Consider the following 17,962-nt stretch of genomic DNA (forward strand, 5'->3'; position numbering starts at 1 on the left):
CTCCCTCCCCCCCCCATGTATATTCTTAACCATTCTCCATGTGTGGGTGCCACAGACCTGACTTCCTGTCACACTAACCCAGGGGTGGTGGGGGGTGGATGGGGAACAACTCAGTTAGGTGTGGTCTCCATCATTGCTGCTCCCCCTCCACCCCCACTCCAGAGGAGGTGTATCTTTCCTCAGACTGTACCAAAAATCATTATCTGCTGCATGAACACCCCTGCCATGAATTTAGCTAAATAATTTTATTCAAGTCGGTTTATTTCGTTGGATAGCAAAAGATGGAGAAAGCATTGTATTTGCTGATTGTGATGGTGAGATGTGTAAGGTGAAAGGTGGCACTCTGAAAGAGCCAGTGCATGATGGTCGAGGATTGACTGGTGCATGCAGTAGAGGTAATTCAGGCAGTGTTAAGGTCTGGGGTATTGTTGGCTCCTGATTCTGATAACTATTTCCCAGTTGTCCTTTGTGTGCAGTTTATTAGATTTGATGCAAAACAGTTGAAATGACTGACGGACCACTGCTGGTTTTATCTTTGAGTGGACTGGTTTGTTTGCTTCGTTGTACCATTTTTTAGTGGGGAAGAAATTAAATTTTACTGAGGGAAGTGAGTTGATGGGTGTGCATGAATGGTATAATAATGAGCTCTAGCCTGGGAAGTGTTGAGGGATTACTTATGGATTTTGTTTTGAGGTGGACACTTTGTGGCTTGATGGAAGGTTTTCCAGCTGTGGACTGTTGGAATTCTGGCAATGGATAGGGCTGGGAATCCTTTGGGTGAAGGTGAACATGGAGGCTGTGATTGCTTTGAAACTGTGGGGACAATGAAAGAATCTTGGAGTACAGTTAGTGGAACCCAGTGTGTATAAGGACACTTGCAAGAATTTTGTTGAATGTATCTATTTGCATCTTGCATTCTCAGTGTCTGAATATGTTAAGTTTGCATGGGCTTTAAAGGGAGAATTGTCAGTGGCACCCCTGCTGTGGGTGAGAGGCTCTGTCATTCTGGGTGGTTTTTCACTGTAGGAATGTGGGTGAGCTGGCAGATCAGGATAGATGGTATTATGGGATGCAGGAGAGCAACAGCTGTCAGCGCAAGGTTCCACTGGGACTGCATGTTCGCTGGAAATCATGCAGCAGATGTAGCTAGGTCATGTTTATTTGAACATTGCACCAGAGTAGCTGCAGTGAAGCATTTCATGCCTTCGAGGAATTGGAGTGGGCCTGAGAAAATCAAAATGGTTTCTCCTCCAGGTCTGCTCAGGAGAGGTGTTTTTAGAAAAAAATGCCATTTCCAGTAAGCTGCACCTGGCTTTTATCAATTTGGATTCTTTTGTAATAAGAATTGCTTAAAATGGGTCATGGGTGTTGCTGGCTGGTCCAGTATATCTTGCCCAGAGGGCAGTTAGAAGTCAGCAGTGTTACTGCAGGTCTGGAGTGACATGCAGCCAGATAGGCAGGGAGGACAGGTTTCTTTCTCTAAAAGGCTTTAGTGAACCAGATGGGTTTTTATGACTACCAATGATTGCTTTTTGTCTAGTTTTTTTATTCAAGTTTTCTTACTGAATTTTAATTAATTTTAAATGAATTTTAATTATCTGCCATGGTGGGATCTGGGGGCATGTCTGTGGCAGGTTAGCTTGGTGCTTTGGTTGCTAGTCTGGTGACATAGCTACTTTGCCACTACAATTTTCACTTCAAGCGTTGAATTGGCAATCGGGATGACCTTACCCACTTGCTCCATAAGGACATGCATCTCTGGCTTGGGCAGGTTGGGAATGAGACATGTTGGTTGTTTGCCTCACCTGTTGTGGTGCTGCACTGATCTATGTAGATCCTCACTACCCTCACTAAACAAACTAGTATGTGTCCGTTCTAAATAGTGGGTATATTGTTTGTACCGTTTGAGGCTGCATGTGGTCTGACTGTGTCTTCATTACAAATATGATTGCATCTGGGCAGTAAACAGATGCCTTGAGCTGATGAACACTTGTGATTGTGGCTTTGGTTTCAGTAAGTGGGGTGTGAATGATGCAGCAAACTAATTGTTGGGATAGTTCACCTGGCATTCCCACCCCGCCCCAAAGATAGGGGGAAAGAAGTGAAAAAATGGCTTTGCAAGGACAATTTTGGCATTTTGTTTAAGATAAAAGCAATGGAGGCAGATTTGGTATTCCCTTTCAAAAGGGATGTAATGAATATTTGAAAAGATAAGCATGTGACTCAAGCTGTTGCGGAGGTGTGCAAAGGCTGAAAGGTTGCTGTTTGATTCTAATTGCTGTGACCCCAGGCAAGGTTCTTGCTTTAAATCCACAGTCAGTGCTGTGGGCCATCTGTGTTTTTCTGTAGAGGGGACAGGGAGAATAATAGGATCAGTTACAGTGGGCCAGCTTGCTGCCCTGTGGCTGAGGGAGCAGTATTGACAGCATTACAGTTGAAACACCTGCTAAGCCAGCCACGATGAGCTCAAGAGACAGAGCCTGGAAATAGTGATGTTCCTCGTGTATTTTTCTGTTGCATTGGTGGGACTGTCGGCTCAGCACTGCTTTGCCCAGCAGCTTGTGGGAAGAGCAGGCCAACTGCTGTTTGTCTATCTTCCAGCCGTCTGGGTGTTGAATTTCCTTGGCAGTTTGCGCAGTAGTCATATATGTCTCATTAGCTAACATCTCCAGTGCTGATGAACATTAAAAGGACATGGCTCAAGGTACAGTGTGTCGCAGTTACTAATAATAAATCCCCCTTTTCTCCCTCCCCGCCCCTTTTGAGGGCTGTAAGGATGTTCCAGCTATTTGTACTGATGTTAGACTTTGCCTTAGACCCGTTTAGGTATTTGATCACTAGTTGCTTTTGTATGATGTGGGTGTAGGGGTAGGCCATTTGACCCTTGAGTCTGTTCTGCCGTTCACTAAGATCATGGCTAATCTGATGGTCTTCAGTTCCACTGTCTTGTCCTTTCACCATAACCCTTGATTCCCTAATGGATTAATACTCCTCCCTGTCTCCAGCCTGGAATAGATTTGATGACCCAATCTCAACAGCGCTCTAAGTATTGCGCTAAATTCATTATGCCCTGAGAATGTTGCCTCAGGCTGCTGAGATGATTTGACAACTCCTGATTCCTTCCCACCCCCACCACCCAAACAATCGCTTTCTGACATTTGTGCTTCCTTTTTTCTATTCTCTACACTCAGCAGAACCCCCTCCCCATCCTTTCCAACATACCCCAGCTACCATTCTATCCCCAATTCTCAAATGTGCTAGCTGCTGCCTCCCATAACAAGGTTTGATGCCATTGAGTTAGTAATGTCTACACTCTGCTTGATATTCTTGTTTCTCTCCGGGATCCTAAGCTACTTGTGTAGATGGACTGGACTGGTTTCCCTCATACCTTGGTTGCAACCCAGACTGTCATAGGGAGAGTTACTCAATTGTCTGAGACATTGGCGCAGCTGGTACGAGGAAGTCTGTGTATGTGCGTTACGCACCTTGTGTGAAAGCTTTTAATGAATTCCTTTGAAAGTTCAACTAGATTGTTTCCTTGGAACTGACGCTGAACTTTCAACTTGCTCCTACTTAATTTCAAGCTCTGTTTGTTTGCATTGTTTTGCACTAATGTTTAGGGATAGCCTGAGTATAAAACCCCAACTCCTATACCGATCCTCTTTTCCCCAAACTGCACTGCCATTTGTCTTCTGTCATATAGTTACCCAGTGCAGTAATAGGATGTACACAATGAGCATGTACCGAATCATTGAATCCCTACTATGTGTAATCAGGCCGTTCGCCTCACACCAACCCTCTGAAGAGCATCCGGAATCCCTGATGAAGGGCTTATGCTCAAAACGTTGACTCTCCTGCTCCTCGGATACCACCTGACTGGCTGTGCATTTCCAGCGTCAGAGTATTCCTTATTGTCCAGTTAGCTGGCTCATGTTTACCAGTGATCAAAGGTCCTATTGATCTTGTCTCCAACTGGAAGATTCAAGGTAGTGCTATTGTGGAGAATTCTCAGCATTGTGGTATAAATACAGTGCAATGAGGCAGGGAGAAGTTGCACACTCTCCATGCATTACAGTGTTGGGAGGTGGTTGCAGACTTTATTCTCTTTTCCCCACCTCCCTTGCCATGGAGTGGTGAAAATGTGTTAACCAGTGTTCCTGCTCAGCAGTTAATTCCCACATGGTTGCTGAATTGTGACTAGTGTAAAAGTAGCTTATGAAATTATTTGAATTATTTTTATGTGGCATCAAGAAACAACTGAGTCGGTCAGGTAGCATGTTCTTCTAACAAAGATGATCCTTCTATAATGTGAGGTTTTGTTTGGTAACCAATGAGTAATTGTAGTGTGTCATAGTTCTAACAAATTAATCCCAAAGATGGGGTTTCTTTATAAAGGGTGAGAGCTTGTTTGGAGATAATGAGTCAGATGTCACATGATTGTCATGTACAGTTCATTTACCATGGCCAGTATTGCTTCTCTCACCAGGCAGTTATGTAAGAGCCCAATTTTTTTATTAAGAAAAGCTCGTCTATGGGGGGGGGGAAAGTGCCGTATAGAGGAAGGTATGCAGATAACATGAGGCCCAATACTTCCTGCCAGTATTTAATCACTTTAACTGTCCTGGTCCCCTCCTGGCATTTCTGAAACTGGGATCTGCCTGGGTCAGCTTTATCAAAGGGTTACGGTAAAGCACAGAGAACATCTGCCTCCTTTAGACTGGATTCCCTCCAGACCCGAAATAATACTGATCCCTGTTGTACAATTTAACTTGCGAAGCACCTAGTTTGCATTAAGGGATTTTGTGACACTGTGCAGTGTGTTCTATCACTGACAGTTCAATCGATTATCGTTCAGCAGTGAAAACCTGGACAGTTTCTCACTTGACCCCATTGTCCATGAGACAAATGACATTGTGCCGGCTAACTGCTCTCCCTTGTGTCCCTGATGTAAATTTTATTCACTGTTGGTTTTGCTGTTTGTAGGTAACTGAGCTGAATGAGCCCCTGTCCACTGAAGACCGGAACCTTCTTTCTGTGGCCTATAAGAATGTGGTAGGAGCCCGGAGATCATCCTGGCGAGTGATCAGTAGTATTGAGCAGAAGACCTGTGCTGACGGCAATGAGAAGAAGCTGGAGATGGTGCGGGCCTACCGTGAGAAGGTGGAGAAGGAGCTGGACACTGTGTGCAAAGATGTGCTGGATCTTCTCGACAAGTACCTCATAAAGAACTGCACCGAGACCCAAGTGGAGAGCAAAGTCTTTTACTTGAAAATGAAGGGCGACTACTACCGTTACCTGGCCGAGGTAGCCACTGGTGAAAAGAAGGCCAGTGTGGTGGTGAAGTCTGAGGCCTCCTACAAGGAGGCTTTCGATGTCAGCAAGGTTCAGATGCAGCCTACCCACCCTATCCGCCTAGGTCTGGCCCTCAACTTTTCAGTCTTCTACTATGAGATCCAGAATGCCCCAGAGCAGGCTTGTCAGCTGGCCAAGGCAGCCTTTGATGATGCCATCGCCGAACTGGACACTTTAAACGAGGACTCCTACAAGGACTCGACTCTCATCATGCAGTTACTACGAGACAACCTCACCCTCTGGACAAGTGATCAGCAAGACGACGAGGCAGGAGAAGGCAACAATTGAGTCTGTGCAGTCACTGCCGCCACCCCACCCCCACTCATCCCTTCTCCTCCTTCCCCGCCTCACCTAAATAAGCCCACACGCACACGTGCTATATACCCCAGTGCTGTTATCTACTGTACACACAGCTCCTCTAAAGCCGCTGTATGCCCGTCAGAGAAGGACAGCTCAACTCGATGCATCTTCATTGGCTGCATCGGTATTTAAGCCCCTTTGCTGTCGTCACACTTAAAAATCATGCAAAAAAATTAATTCTTTGAGCCATTTTGTTGCCAGTGGATCACTTTCAGATCAATTTGTTTTGGTCCCTTTTTAATGTTTGAGCAGTTTTTAAAATGAGCAATTGCCTCTTCACTCCACCCCCCGCCCCCCTTGAACGAAATGAGAAAGCATTTGGTGTTTTAAGCACTCTGAACCAAGATTAGAGTAAGCAAAGGTTATGACCTTTTCTCTTGACCAGTCGCTCCTGTGCATGTAGAGCCTACAGTATCCCTATTTAGTCCTGGAAGCTTGGTACTCAAACAACTAAAACAAATTAGTGGATCAGGAATTGACTGTATTGTGGAGTTTACATATAGTCTGCTCATTATAGCCAATGGAACCTTAATCATGAAGCAAATTGCTATAAAGCTGGGAGACTGGTTGTTTTGTGTTGCAGAATATTTTTATTTTGGCTGTTTAATTTATATGGAGCTCGATAATGTACACAGATCTTGGGTAATGCATTGCATCTGCTGAAATGTTTTGATACTTTTTGTTTTAAGAGCCGCATTTTTGGTCAGATGTCTGTCTGAGCCTCAATGGTTATGTTTTCTTTGTAAAAACATCCGCTTTACCAATCAGTTCAAGTTGATTGAGCTCACAAAACAGCATTTAAGAAAATAAAAACAAAATTGAAAACCCTTGGAATGCCAAACCTTAAATCATTGTTGGGTTGAATGGATGACAATAAATGCTACTTCAGGTGTATCATCAAATTGGCCCTCTTTCTTGTCTGCGTGTTGGTTATCATTGCATTTGATCGTGGAAAACATTGAACACCAAGTCACCTCATAGTTACACGTGGATTCTGGAGAGTGAAAGCAGGTCTGTTTGGCACAGGCTGTGTGCTTCTGTTTCTTGTTCCTATATTATAGCATCTGGCCTTCCCCACTTTTTACGGAAGAGAAAGCATTAACTCTGTGCCGCATACCTGCATTCTTACCCCCCCCCCCCACAAACACAATCAATACACTTCTTTATTCATATTAAGACATTGTTTCCTTTTATTAAGGAGTGTCTCCAGCTGTAGGAGGAGATCTCAATGTTACCATGATAACCCCAGCTAAATCCTGCTGTATCTGTCCAAACATAAATTTGATGTGGAGTTGCTGGTGTTGGACTGGGGTGGACAAAATGCAACGTCACATGATACCAGGTTCTAGTCCTGATTTTATTTAAAATCAAAGGCTGTCAGAGCACTGCTCATTTGTCAGGTAAAGGGGTGTAAATTGTCAGTGACTTCATTGCCATTCCACCTTGCCCACCCCCTTCACAAACTTAGCATTGTCCTCTTATTGTAGCTTGTGTTTGCTAGATTCCAAGCTTTGGTGAGCTTGAGATGAAGACTGATGGTTGTGGGCCTACAGGTGACTTCAGACCCACACCAATGTGGGTGGTTCCTTTCACCAACCACCCAGATAGTAATTGAGCAATTAATGGTGTCGTTTGTCAGTGACACCCTCATCCATGATGCAAGTTACTGTTTGATTCAGGACTTGGCACCATAAGCATCATTCTAATCCCAATGAAGTGGGAAGTTGCAGAACAGAAGGCCAGGTGCCTTTCCAGTCTAGCTACTCACAAATCCCACTCCTCTCAGCCCATCAAGAATATTTCTAGTTTTGGTTTGAAAGATGCTGTTTATTGAATCTGCTGTTCCAGTTCATCAAAACTCTTCAAATAATTTTCTCCTTCCCTTTGTTCCTGACCTCAATTTGCGTTCTGGGTACCAAACACTGAATATGTAAAGCAGCTTCACAGTTCATAGCAGCGTTACATTGCCAGGGTGCACAGGCACTTTCTCAGCGGCTGTACTATGCAGCATCTGTGGAATACTGAGCCAACTATACGGAGCATTTTCTGTTTCTCTTACTGTTTCCTGCTGTTTAACTGCCGAGTCTTTCTTAGATTAGAGTACTTAGTGTGGAAACAAGTCCACACCGACCCTCCGAAGAGCAACCCACCCAAACCCATTCCCCTGCATTTACCCCATCACCCAACACTACGGGCAATTTAGCACAGCAAATTCACCTGACCTGCACATTTTTGGACTGTGGGAGGAAACCGGAGCACCCAGAGGAAACCCACGCAGAGACGGGGAGGATGTGCAAACTCCACAGACAGTTGCCTGAGGTGGGAATTGAACCCGGGTCTCTGGCGCTGAGAGACAGCAGTGCTAACCACTGAGCCACCCACTTCCTGCTGAAGTCAAGGTTACAGTCCCATTCACAGGAGTAAGCCAGTTCTCCCAGTAACTTGCCCAACTCTCATCCCTTAACCAGCCTCACTGAGACTGATAACCTGGTCATGTCTCTTCCAAGGCCTTCTCAAATTTTGGCTGATTCGAATCCTGCCCTCATCCCACGTGGACCTGAACAATATTGACAGGAGCAGAGACTGCACCATGAGCTTAGTTTCTCACTAAGTGACCACACTTTGAAAGTATTACTAAAGTGTTCCAGTCTTGGGTGTGGGCCTTGAAGCTGCTCGCGCCAAGTGTCCCCATTTGGCCACTGTTGGGAACAGGGAAATAGGATCTCAAATGTAGCGTGAAGATCGGTATTTTCTGTTTGTGTTCCTTCCGTCCACGACAACTAAGCTGTGTGGATATTGGGAATCGAATATCTTTTGTTCCCCTGACAGCATTTTTTCGCCTTTTTTTAATGTGTATTTTTTTGTTCCTCCTGCAGCTCCTGTTTCCTGGGGTAGTGCACTAATTTAATGCTGAATTTCTGGTTTTTGTCACGTGGGCTGGGTTTTCCAGCAATCTGGTTGAGAGTGACTTTACATGCCGTTGGCTTCAAGCTGGTGGTCTCTGATCAACCTGCAGAGCAATTGCTATTGTACATCTGTGGAGCATGTGGGAATTGAACCCGGGGCAACGAGCCCTACCAGTCTGGGCTGCATACAACCCATGTTCAAGCATAAATGTTGACTTGACTCCCCCCCACTTCTTTTTACATCTGCCGTTACAGAATACAAGGGAGTGGTCCACTGTTTGCCAATGCAGGGGTAGTAATTACCTGCTCTTTATCTTTCTCCAATCTCAAATCCACAGCAAATATGGTAGTGATTCACATTGATTTAGGAACCTAGTGTGTGTCTATTTGCTTGTGTTTGTGCTCCTGTAGCAATCCGGGTCACCACAGTCCAGAAAGAGGCCATTCGGCCCATCACTTCCCACCCGTCCTCGTAACTGGCATAGGAATGTTAGCACATCAAATCTACCTCGCCTGCACGTCCCTAGGCACTGAGCAATTTAGCATAGCCAGTCCACCTGAACCTGCACATCTATGGATGTTGTGACGAAACCGGAGAACTTGGAGAAAACCCTCATGGGCATAGGGCGAAGGTGCAGACTCCACAGACAGTCACCCGAGGGTGGAATGGAACCTGGGTCCCTGGCGCTGTGAGGCAGCAGCGCTAACCGCTGAGCTCCCTTTGTTACTGAGAATAGTATGAGAAAATTTTGATCAGATGCCTAAGTTAATACTCTTGCCCCTTTCTACTGAGAGGGTTTAAAGGGATAATGTGAATTGGGTTTTGTCAGGATTGCAGGAGAAGGCTGATCCGACATTGAATTGTGAAATCTGGACAACCACTCCCTGGTTTTCAAGGTGTGTATTCCCACCCAACATTACAATGGTGATTGTGCTCTTGAGAGCCACCAAAATCAAACGGGGTATCCTGAGCCATTAATGTCTATAAAAACCATTTTGACAGACATAGAATGATATGTCACAGGATGCTTTTAATTCAAGTCTTTTTAGGTGCCATTCTTAACCTGAACACTGGTTTGTTCAAGATTTTGATGCCTGACCTTAAACCAGCCAATTTGCTGCAAATTACGAAAAACATTTGCTGAATAATTATGTTCCCATTTTCAAAGATTAAGCAAGTTGAATAATTTTGATGAGGGGTGGCTTTTCACTAAATCATTTGTCACCTGTCATTTGAAAATTATGCATTTTCAAGATTCCCAGACTCATCAAAATGCTTCAATGTTTCCTGAATTGCAGGATGCGTTCAGACGTGGCTGAGGGCCAGGGTGCCTGGTTGCTTTGATGCTATGGCTTCTTCACCTTTATGTTGGCAGTGCATTTGCTTCTGCTGAAAGATTTCCATAGCATCGAGCAAAATTTCAGGGGGGAGGCAAATATCCCTGCGACTTCCCGATGGCTTATTGCGCTCTATCAGCAGCACAATACTGCAGGTGCTGGCAATCTGAAATAAAAGCAGAAAATGCTGGAAATACTCAAGGCTAGGCCTCTCCCGCTGAGATTGAAGCAGTGAATGTGATGGACTATTCGTCAAAATGAAAAGCAATTGGATTTGAGCAGATTTAACCAAGTAGTAAGACATGGGAATGCGTGAGAACAAATGGAAAGGTCTGATGGGTAATTTCAAAACGACTCCAGTCCAATCAAAAGAGAGAGATACTGGCTTTGGAGGCAGTCGAAAGAACGTTCATTAGGGTGATGCTAATGAGGAGACTGACTGGAACATAAAGGGCTTGTACTCACTGGAACATAAAGGATTGAGAGGGGACCTTGTTCATTCTTGAAGCACTTGACAAAGTACATGCAGAAAGGTTGTTTTCCCATATGGGAGAGTTAGGACCAGAGGGCATCGTCATAGAAGCAAGGGCCACACCATTAGGGAATTAGAACTAGAATTAGGAATAGGTTTATTGTCACGTACTCAAGTACAGGGATACATAAGTACAGCGACTAGTGTACCATCTTAGCTACAAAGATATCTACGGGTGGCACAGTGGTTAGCACTGCTGCCTCACAGCGCCAGAGACCCGGGTTCAATGCCCGCCTCAGGCGACTGACAGTGTGGAGTTTGCACATTCTCCCCGTGTCTGCGTGGGTTTCCTCCCACAGTCCAAAGATGTGCAGGTCAGGTGAATTGGCCATGCTAAATTGTCCGTAGTGTAAGGTAAGGGGTAAATGTTGGGGTATGGGTGGTTTGCACTTCGGCGGGTCGGTGTGGACTTGTTGGGCCGAAGGGCCTGTTTCCACACTGTAAAGTAATCTAATCTAAAAAATCTAATCTAATCTAGGTGTAAATTTAAAAAATAAGCAAGTTCAGGAGTACTAATGAAGGGCTTTTGCCCGAAACGTTGATTTTACTGCTCCTCGGATGCTGCCTGAACTGCTGTACTCTTCCAGCTCCACCAATCCAGAATCCAAGTTAAGGACGACAGTCCTTCTAAAGCAGGGAGTTGACACAGAGCTGAGGAAAATATCTTCTTTCAGAGGGCTGGGCATTGGAATTTTTACCACAGAAGGTTGGTCAGGCTGAGTCATTAAGCGCATTAGGCCAAAGTGAGGACTGCAAATGCTGGAGATTAGAGTCGAGTGTGTGGTGCTGGAGAAGGGACAGCAGGTCAGGCAGCATCCCAGAATCCGGAAAATCAACGTTTCGGGCATCAGGAATCCTCATGAAGGGCTTTTGCCCAAAATGTCGATTCTCCTGTTCCTCGGATGCTGTCTGACCTGTGCTTTTCCAGCACCACAGTCTTGACTGAAGTACATTCACGAATGAGAAAGACTTCTAATCCATAAGAGAATCAAGGGTTATGGGGACAAGGCAGGGTAGTGGAGTTGAGGATTGTTGGACCAGCCATGATTTCATTGACTGGTCGAGCTGTCGCGATGGGCTGAATGGCCTACATCGGCTCCCATGTTTTATGGTTTTTTGGGGTTGATACGCCAGGAGAGACTGACTGGCAGAAAGAATGTTGGGGAGAAAGGAAAGGGAGATAATGAGATTAATTCAGCAGTGGAGGTTCCGTTCCAGAGAGCTGCAAGGGTTTTCACTACAACAGTAACAAATGGAAAACTTAGCGAAGCCGACCTGAATCTAAAATACGCAGAAGGAAAGCAGGACATCTCTCAGATGATGGAAGGTCATCGACCTGAAACCTTTACTCTGGTTATTCTCTCGCTGCCTGACCTGTTGAGTTTTTCCAGCTTCTTTTGCTCTTATCCCAGACCTCTGGATTGCCCTGCATGGAGAGGGCGTTCCCATCCCCAGCATTAGCCTTCCATTATTCTTCAGCCGTGCTTAGTACCCAAGAGAAAGTAGTAGCAGTGATCTTGTTGGTCTGAGCTTAGTCTCAGTAGGAAGAGTTCTGGTCTCTGAGTCAAATAGTTGTGTGTTTGAGTCCCACCCCAAATTCTCGAGGATAAAATTCCAGGCTGATGCTCCACTGGTGGAGACGATCCCTTGAAAATGAGAAATTGAACCGACACTCTATCTGTCCTCATGAGTGGATTGAAGCGATCTCACACCATTATTCTGAAGAACAGCCAGGGAGTCATTCCTAGTGTCACAAACAATATTTTATCATTTGATTGACGTCATTTTTAAAACAAGACAAATGATTTGCCCATTCTCACCTTGCTGTGTGTGTGGAAGCGAGTTCCCAGTGTACAAACTGGCTGCCGCACTTCTGACAAGTTAACTGAGAATTCAAGCGCTCTTCATGAGGTAAGATGCACAATGCAGAGAGGTGATATTGTAGTTAAAACTTGTTTTATGCAGTTCATCCTGTTCCAACATCACCTTGACGCTGAAGTTAACTCAGGCACTTCTGCTGCTTTAGAAATTACAGTTTCCAACCATGGGTGATGTGTCTGCATCCAATCACTCTTGTGCAATACTCTTGCACAATTCAGCACAGTCTTGAAGCCAAGGCCCCCGTTGTCACGGAGAGAGCCAAGACAACCTCCTCCAGATCTACAAGTTTCCAAGATTACTGCACACCTCCAGTCTGGTCTGTTGCACATTTTCTGATTTCCTTTGTCTGATAATTGCCTTAGACTTGAAGCTCCATCACTCTCTCTGTCTCTCCTTTACAATGCTCTCAAACCATTCCTCTTGATCCAAGCCATTGATTGCCTCAATCCTCATTCATAGAACCCCTGCAGTGTTGAAACAGGCCATTCGGCCCAACAAGTCTGGCCCACCGAAGAGTATCAGACCCAGACCCAGACCCATTCCCCTACATTTACCCCTGACTAATGCACCTAACCTACACATACCTGATCACTATGGGCAATTCGGCACGGCCAATTCACCCTAACCTACACATCTTTGGACTGTGGGTGGAAACCGGAGCACCCGGAGGAAACCCACGCAGACACGGGGAGAATGTGCAAACTCCACACAGACACTGAAGCATGAGGATCTGGTACAGAAAATCAAACAGTGCTGGTCTGAGGTAATGGACAAGCTTTGACGTGACTCAAAGGCCAACCTAAATGAATATGCTAATACGGTCAAAGACTTCATCGGTAAGTATGTGGACGATTGCATGTCAAAAAGGTTAATCTGAGAGTTCCCCAACGAGATGAATAAGGAATTCCCACTCCCTACTGAAGTCCAAATTTGAGGTGTTGAAGTTAGGTGGCCCTGACAGATACAGGAAATCTATATACGATCTTCGTAAAGCTATCAGGGTCAATAAGAGACAATACCAGAGTAAACTAGAGTCCCAAACTAAAATACACAAACATCCATTGACAATGGCAAGGCGTACATCATCTCCAATAACACACAGCCCCATGACATTCAATGGTTTTATCATCAGTGAATCTCCACCTATCAACATCTTTGGGATTACATTGATCAGGTATTCACCTGGACTCACCACAGACACACAGTGGCTACAAGAGCATGTCAGAGGTGAGGAATACTGCAGTGAGTAACTCACCTCCTGACTCCTCAAAGCCTGTCCACCATCTACAAGGCACAAGTCCCGAGTGTGGTGCAATACTCCCCACTTGCCGAGCTGGGGGCTGCTCCAACAACACTCAAGAGATTTCACACCATCCAGGACAAACCAGCTCCTTGATTGACACCACAACCTCAAGCATCCACTCCCTCCACCACCGACGCCCAGTAGCAGCAGTGTGTACTGTCTACAAGATGCATTTCAGACATTCACCAAAGATCCTCAGACAGCACCTTCCAAACCCACCACCACTTTCATCGAGAAGGACAAGGGCATTACCATCTGCCTGTTCCCCTCCGAGCCACTCACCATCCTGACTTGGAAATATATCACAGTTCCTTCACTGTCGCTGGGTCACAATCCTGGAATTCCTTCCCTTAGGGCATTGTGGGTCAACCCACAGCAGGTGGACTGCAGCGGTTTCAGAAAGCAGCTCACCCCCACCTTCTCAAGGGGCAACTAGGGACGGGGTAATAAAGTGGTGGCTCAACTAGTGACACCCAGGTCACACAAAGAAATAAGAAATTAAAAAATAAATTGAAAGCATAGATCGGCATGCTGCCCACTCTGAACAGTTCACTGGGTGTGTTGTTCGAGCCTATGTGCCAGTCGTTGGGATGAATGGCTGAGATTCCTGCTACGAGACTGGCACAGGAACTGTTTGTGCATGCTGCATGGCAATGCCAACAGTAATCCACCCAATCAGCACCCTTCCCACATGCTGGAGAAATTAGTGTGTTTTATTTGAAGTGTCCTTGTTGTGTCCTGGTCTCTGAGAGTACAAGGTGAGGAATCCTGACTCCTCATTTCCTGTTAGCAATGTTTGAGTTCTCTACTTCCACACAATCATTGATTGGTCCTTCAGAAATCTGCGCTGGCTCTCAAAAATGAGGAGGCAAAAGGAGTTGCAATATCACCAGATAATATCCAATCCCCCTGCCAGGAGCCTACTCTCAGTATTTTTTCCTTAATCGTTACATTCTTTTCCTCCTGCTGCCTGGGAAGGAATGTTTAAATCCACAGTGTTAACACTCCCTGACTTATGTTTAAACCCACAGTGTTAACACTCCCTGACTTATGGCTCAGAAAGGACCTTGTCCCCAAACTATCTCCCTACTGTTCCCCTTTCATTTATTCAGGACATTCTGGTGTTAAACTATGCTGCAGGTTTATAAACTCAAGAAATTAGCTCAGCTTGTGCAGCACAAAATCCTCTTGCAGCTGAAAGTACAAAAGTCTGACAACCGCACAGCCTGAGGTATGCCGGTGAAGGTTGTAGACAGCTGCGGAAGGATTGCAGAGTGATTCACTACAGAGTGAGCACGGAGTGACTCACTACTCTGCTCGAACTGCTAGCAGCGAGGACAGCTCCAGCAACGAGCTATCACTGCCGCCTACCCAACCCCATTACCATGGCAACAGGGTTAATGTCGACAGACACAACCAGCTCACTATTATATCCACTCCCGACAGGCATACAACAGTACAGAGCAGGGATGGAATCGTATTGTCAGACACTGTGGTCCCCAGCCTCTCTCTCTCACTGGGACTGGGCAGTGATGGGGATTACACACTGGCCTCTCTCTCTCTGGGACTGGGCAGTGATGGGGATTACACACTGGCCTCTCTCTCTGGGACTGGGCAGTGATGGGAATTACACACTGGCCTCTCTCTCTCTGGGACTGGACAGTGATGGGGATTACACACTGGCCTCTCTCTGGGACTGGGCAGTGATGGGGATTACACACTGGCCTCTCTCTGGGACTGGGCAGTGATGGGGATTACACACTGGCCTCTCTCTCTCTGGGACTGGGCAGTGATGGGGATTACACACTGGCCTCTCTCTCTCTGGGACTGGACAGTGATGGGGATTATACACTGGCCTCTCTCTCTCTGGGACTGGGCAGTGATGGGGATTATTATACTGGCCTCTCTCTCTCTGGGACTGGGCAGTGATGGGGATTATACTCTGGCCTCTCTCTGGGACTGGGCAGTGATGGGGATTACACACTGGCCTCTCTCTCTCTGGGACTGGACAGTGATGGGGATTATACACTGGCCTCTCCCTCTCTGGGACTGGGCAGTGATGGGGATTATACACTGGCCTCTCTCTCTCTGGGACTGGACAGTGATGGGGATTATACACTGGCCTCTCTCTCTCTGGGACTGGGCAGTGATGGGGATTACACACTGGCCTCTCTCTCTCACTGGGACTGGGCAGTGATGGGGATTATACACTGGCCTCTCTCTCTCTGGGACTGGGCAGTGATGGGGATTATATACTGGCCTCTCTCTCTCTGGAACTGGACAGTGATGGGGATTATACACTGGTCTCTCTCAGGGGCTGGGCAGTGATGGGGATTATACACTGGCCTCTCTCTCTCACTGGGACTGGACAGTGATGGGAATTATACACTGGCCTCTCTCTGGGACTGGGCAGTGATGGGGATTATACACTGGCCTCTCTCTGGGACTGGGCAGTGATGGGGATTATACACTGGCCTCTCCATGGGAGTGGGCAGTGATGGGGATTATATACTGGCCTCACTCTCTCTGGAACCGGACAGTGATGGGGATTATACACTGGCCTCTCTCTGGGACTGGGCAGTGATGGGGATTATACACTGGCCTCTCTCTCTCTGGGACTGGGCAGTGATGGGGATTATACACTGGCCTCTCTCTGGGACTATAGGAGTTGATCAGAAACTGGCTCAGGCAAAGGAGTCTCATGTTTGTATCAAACGTGTTTAGGATCAAGCCCTTTTCCAAGATGATTAAGAATCTAGGCTGACTGGTGGAGGTGGAATCTCTTCGATAATATGGTAAGCCACATTTCCATCTTCCTGCTAATCATTAATGAACATATGACAATGGTCTGAACCTTATTTTTTTGTCTAAGTCCAAAATTAGTCAGGTTTTTTGGAAGATTTTTCGCTGTGAAATCTCATAGAACGTAGAACATTCCAGCGCAGTACAGGCCCTTCAGCCCTCGATGTTGCGCTGACCTGTGGAACCAATCTGAAGTCTATTTAACCTACACTATTCCATTATCATCCATATGCCTATCCAATGACCATTTTAATGCCCTTAAAGTTGGTGAGTCTACTACTGTTGCAGGCAATGCATTCCATACCCTTACTACTCTCTGGGTAAAGAAACTACCTCTGACATCTGTCCTATTTCTATCCCTCAATTTAAAGCTATGTCCCCTCGTGCTCGCCATTACCATTTGAGGAAAAAGGCTTTCCCTGTCCACCCTTTCTTACCCTCTGATTATCTTATATGTCTCAATTAAGTCAACTCTCAACCTTCTTCTCTCCAATGAAAACAACCTCAAGTCCCTCAGCCTTTCCTCATAAAACCTTCCCTCCATACCAGGCAACATCCTGGTAAATCTCCTCTGCACCCTTTCCAACTCCTCTTGAGAACTCTCACCCTATCTTACCAAACGCTTATTAATTACCTCCCCTGTCTCTGTGCTGTCTCTCATTTATGATTTCCATCCCGTTTTACAGACAAATTTCATGGAAAAACACCCCACTCAGCAGGTATCCCAGAAGTCACCAGTATCCCTTGTCCCTGCGCCATCTTTAAAAGCCCATTATTCTCCCAGACAATCACTGTCAGTCTGGGGCTGCCCTGCATGGTCCCTGACATTTACCCCCAGACATGGCAGACTGGGGGGGGTGATCAGTGCCCCACGGTGTGGGCAGTGCCCTGGAGCTTCTGCTGGATTGGCTAGTGCAGACACACCATGTCGTTTTCCCCCAGGACGGGCAGTGGAGGCTGTGACACCAGACCATGCCCAGGCTGGTCTGAGGTTACCACACAGCTCCGGGCAGGCTCAGCCGCTCTGGGGGAATGCCCAGTGCTGTCAATGACCTTCTCCACCCACGGTGTGGGCAGTGCCCTGGAGCTCCTGCTGGATTGGCTAGTGCAGACACACCATGTCGTTTTCCCCCAGGACGGGCAGTGGAGGCCGTGACACCAGACCATGCCCAGGCTGGTCTGAGGTTACCACACAGCTCCAGGCAGGCTCAGCCGCTCTGGGGGAATGCCCAGTGCTGTCAATGACCTTCTCCACTCCACTCGCAAAACTGCCGCCATCTTCTCTCTGATACCTCACCCTCTCTCTCTCTCCCTCTCTCTCTCTCTGCCTGTCTGCTCCTGTACCCATCTCCCACCAAGACTCCTGCTGTGCTGCTCTCACTATGGCCTACAACATCTTCCCTCACTCACTATCCCCCACCCCGGCCTACAACACCTTCCCTCACTCACTACGCCCCACCCCGGCCTACAACACATTCCCTCATTCAC

General features: G+C 46.5%; 1 protein-coding gene across 1 annotated transcript in view; it reads left to right on the forward strand.

The window, feature by feature from the left end:
- Positions 1-6,614, forward strand: part of LOC122548305 (14-3-3 protein gamma-A-like) — a 9,465-nt gene extending 2,851 nt beyond the window's left edge. Inside the window, exon 2 of the mRNA XM_043686832.1 lies at positions 4,984-6,614. Coding sequence (XP_043542767.1) covers positions 4,984-5,640 — 657 coding nt within the window. The 3' untranslated portion in view covers positions 5,641-6,614. The remainder of the gene's footprint in view (positions 1-4,983) is intronic.
- Positions 6,615-17,962: the final 11,348 nt, after the last annotated feature.

The sequence above is a fragment of the Chiloscyllium plagiosum genome, unplaced genomic scaffold (assembly GCF_004010195.1).
Source record: "Chiloscyllium plagiosum isolate BGI_BamShark_2017 unplaced genomic scaffold, ASM401019v2 scaf_13213, whole genome shotgun sequence".
Classification (NCBI taxonomy): Eukaryota; Metazoa; Chordata; class Chondrichthyes; order Orectolobiformes; family Hemiscylliidae; genus Chiloscyllium; species Chiloscyllium plagiosum.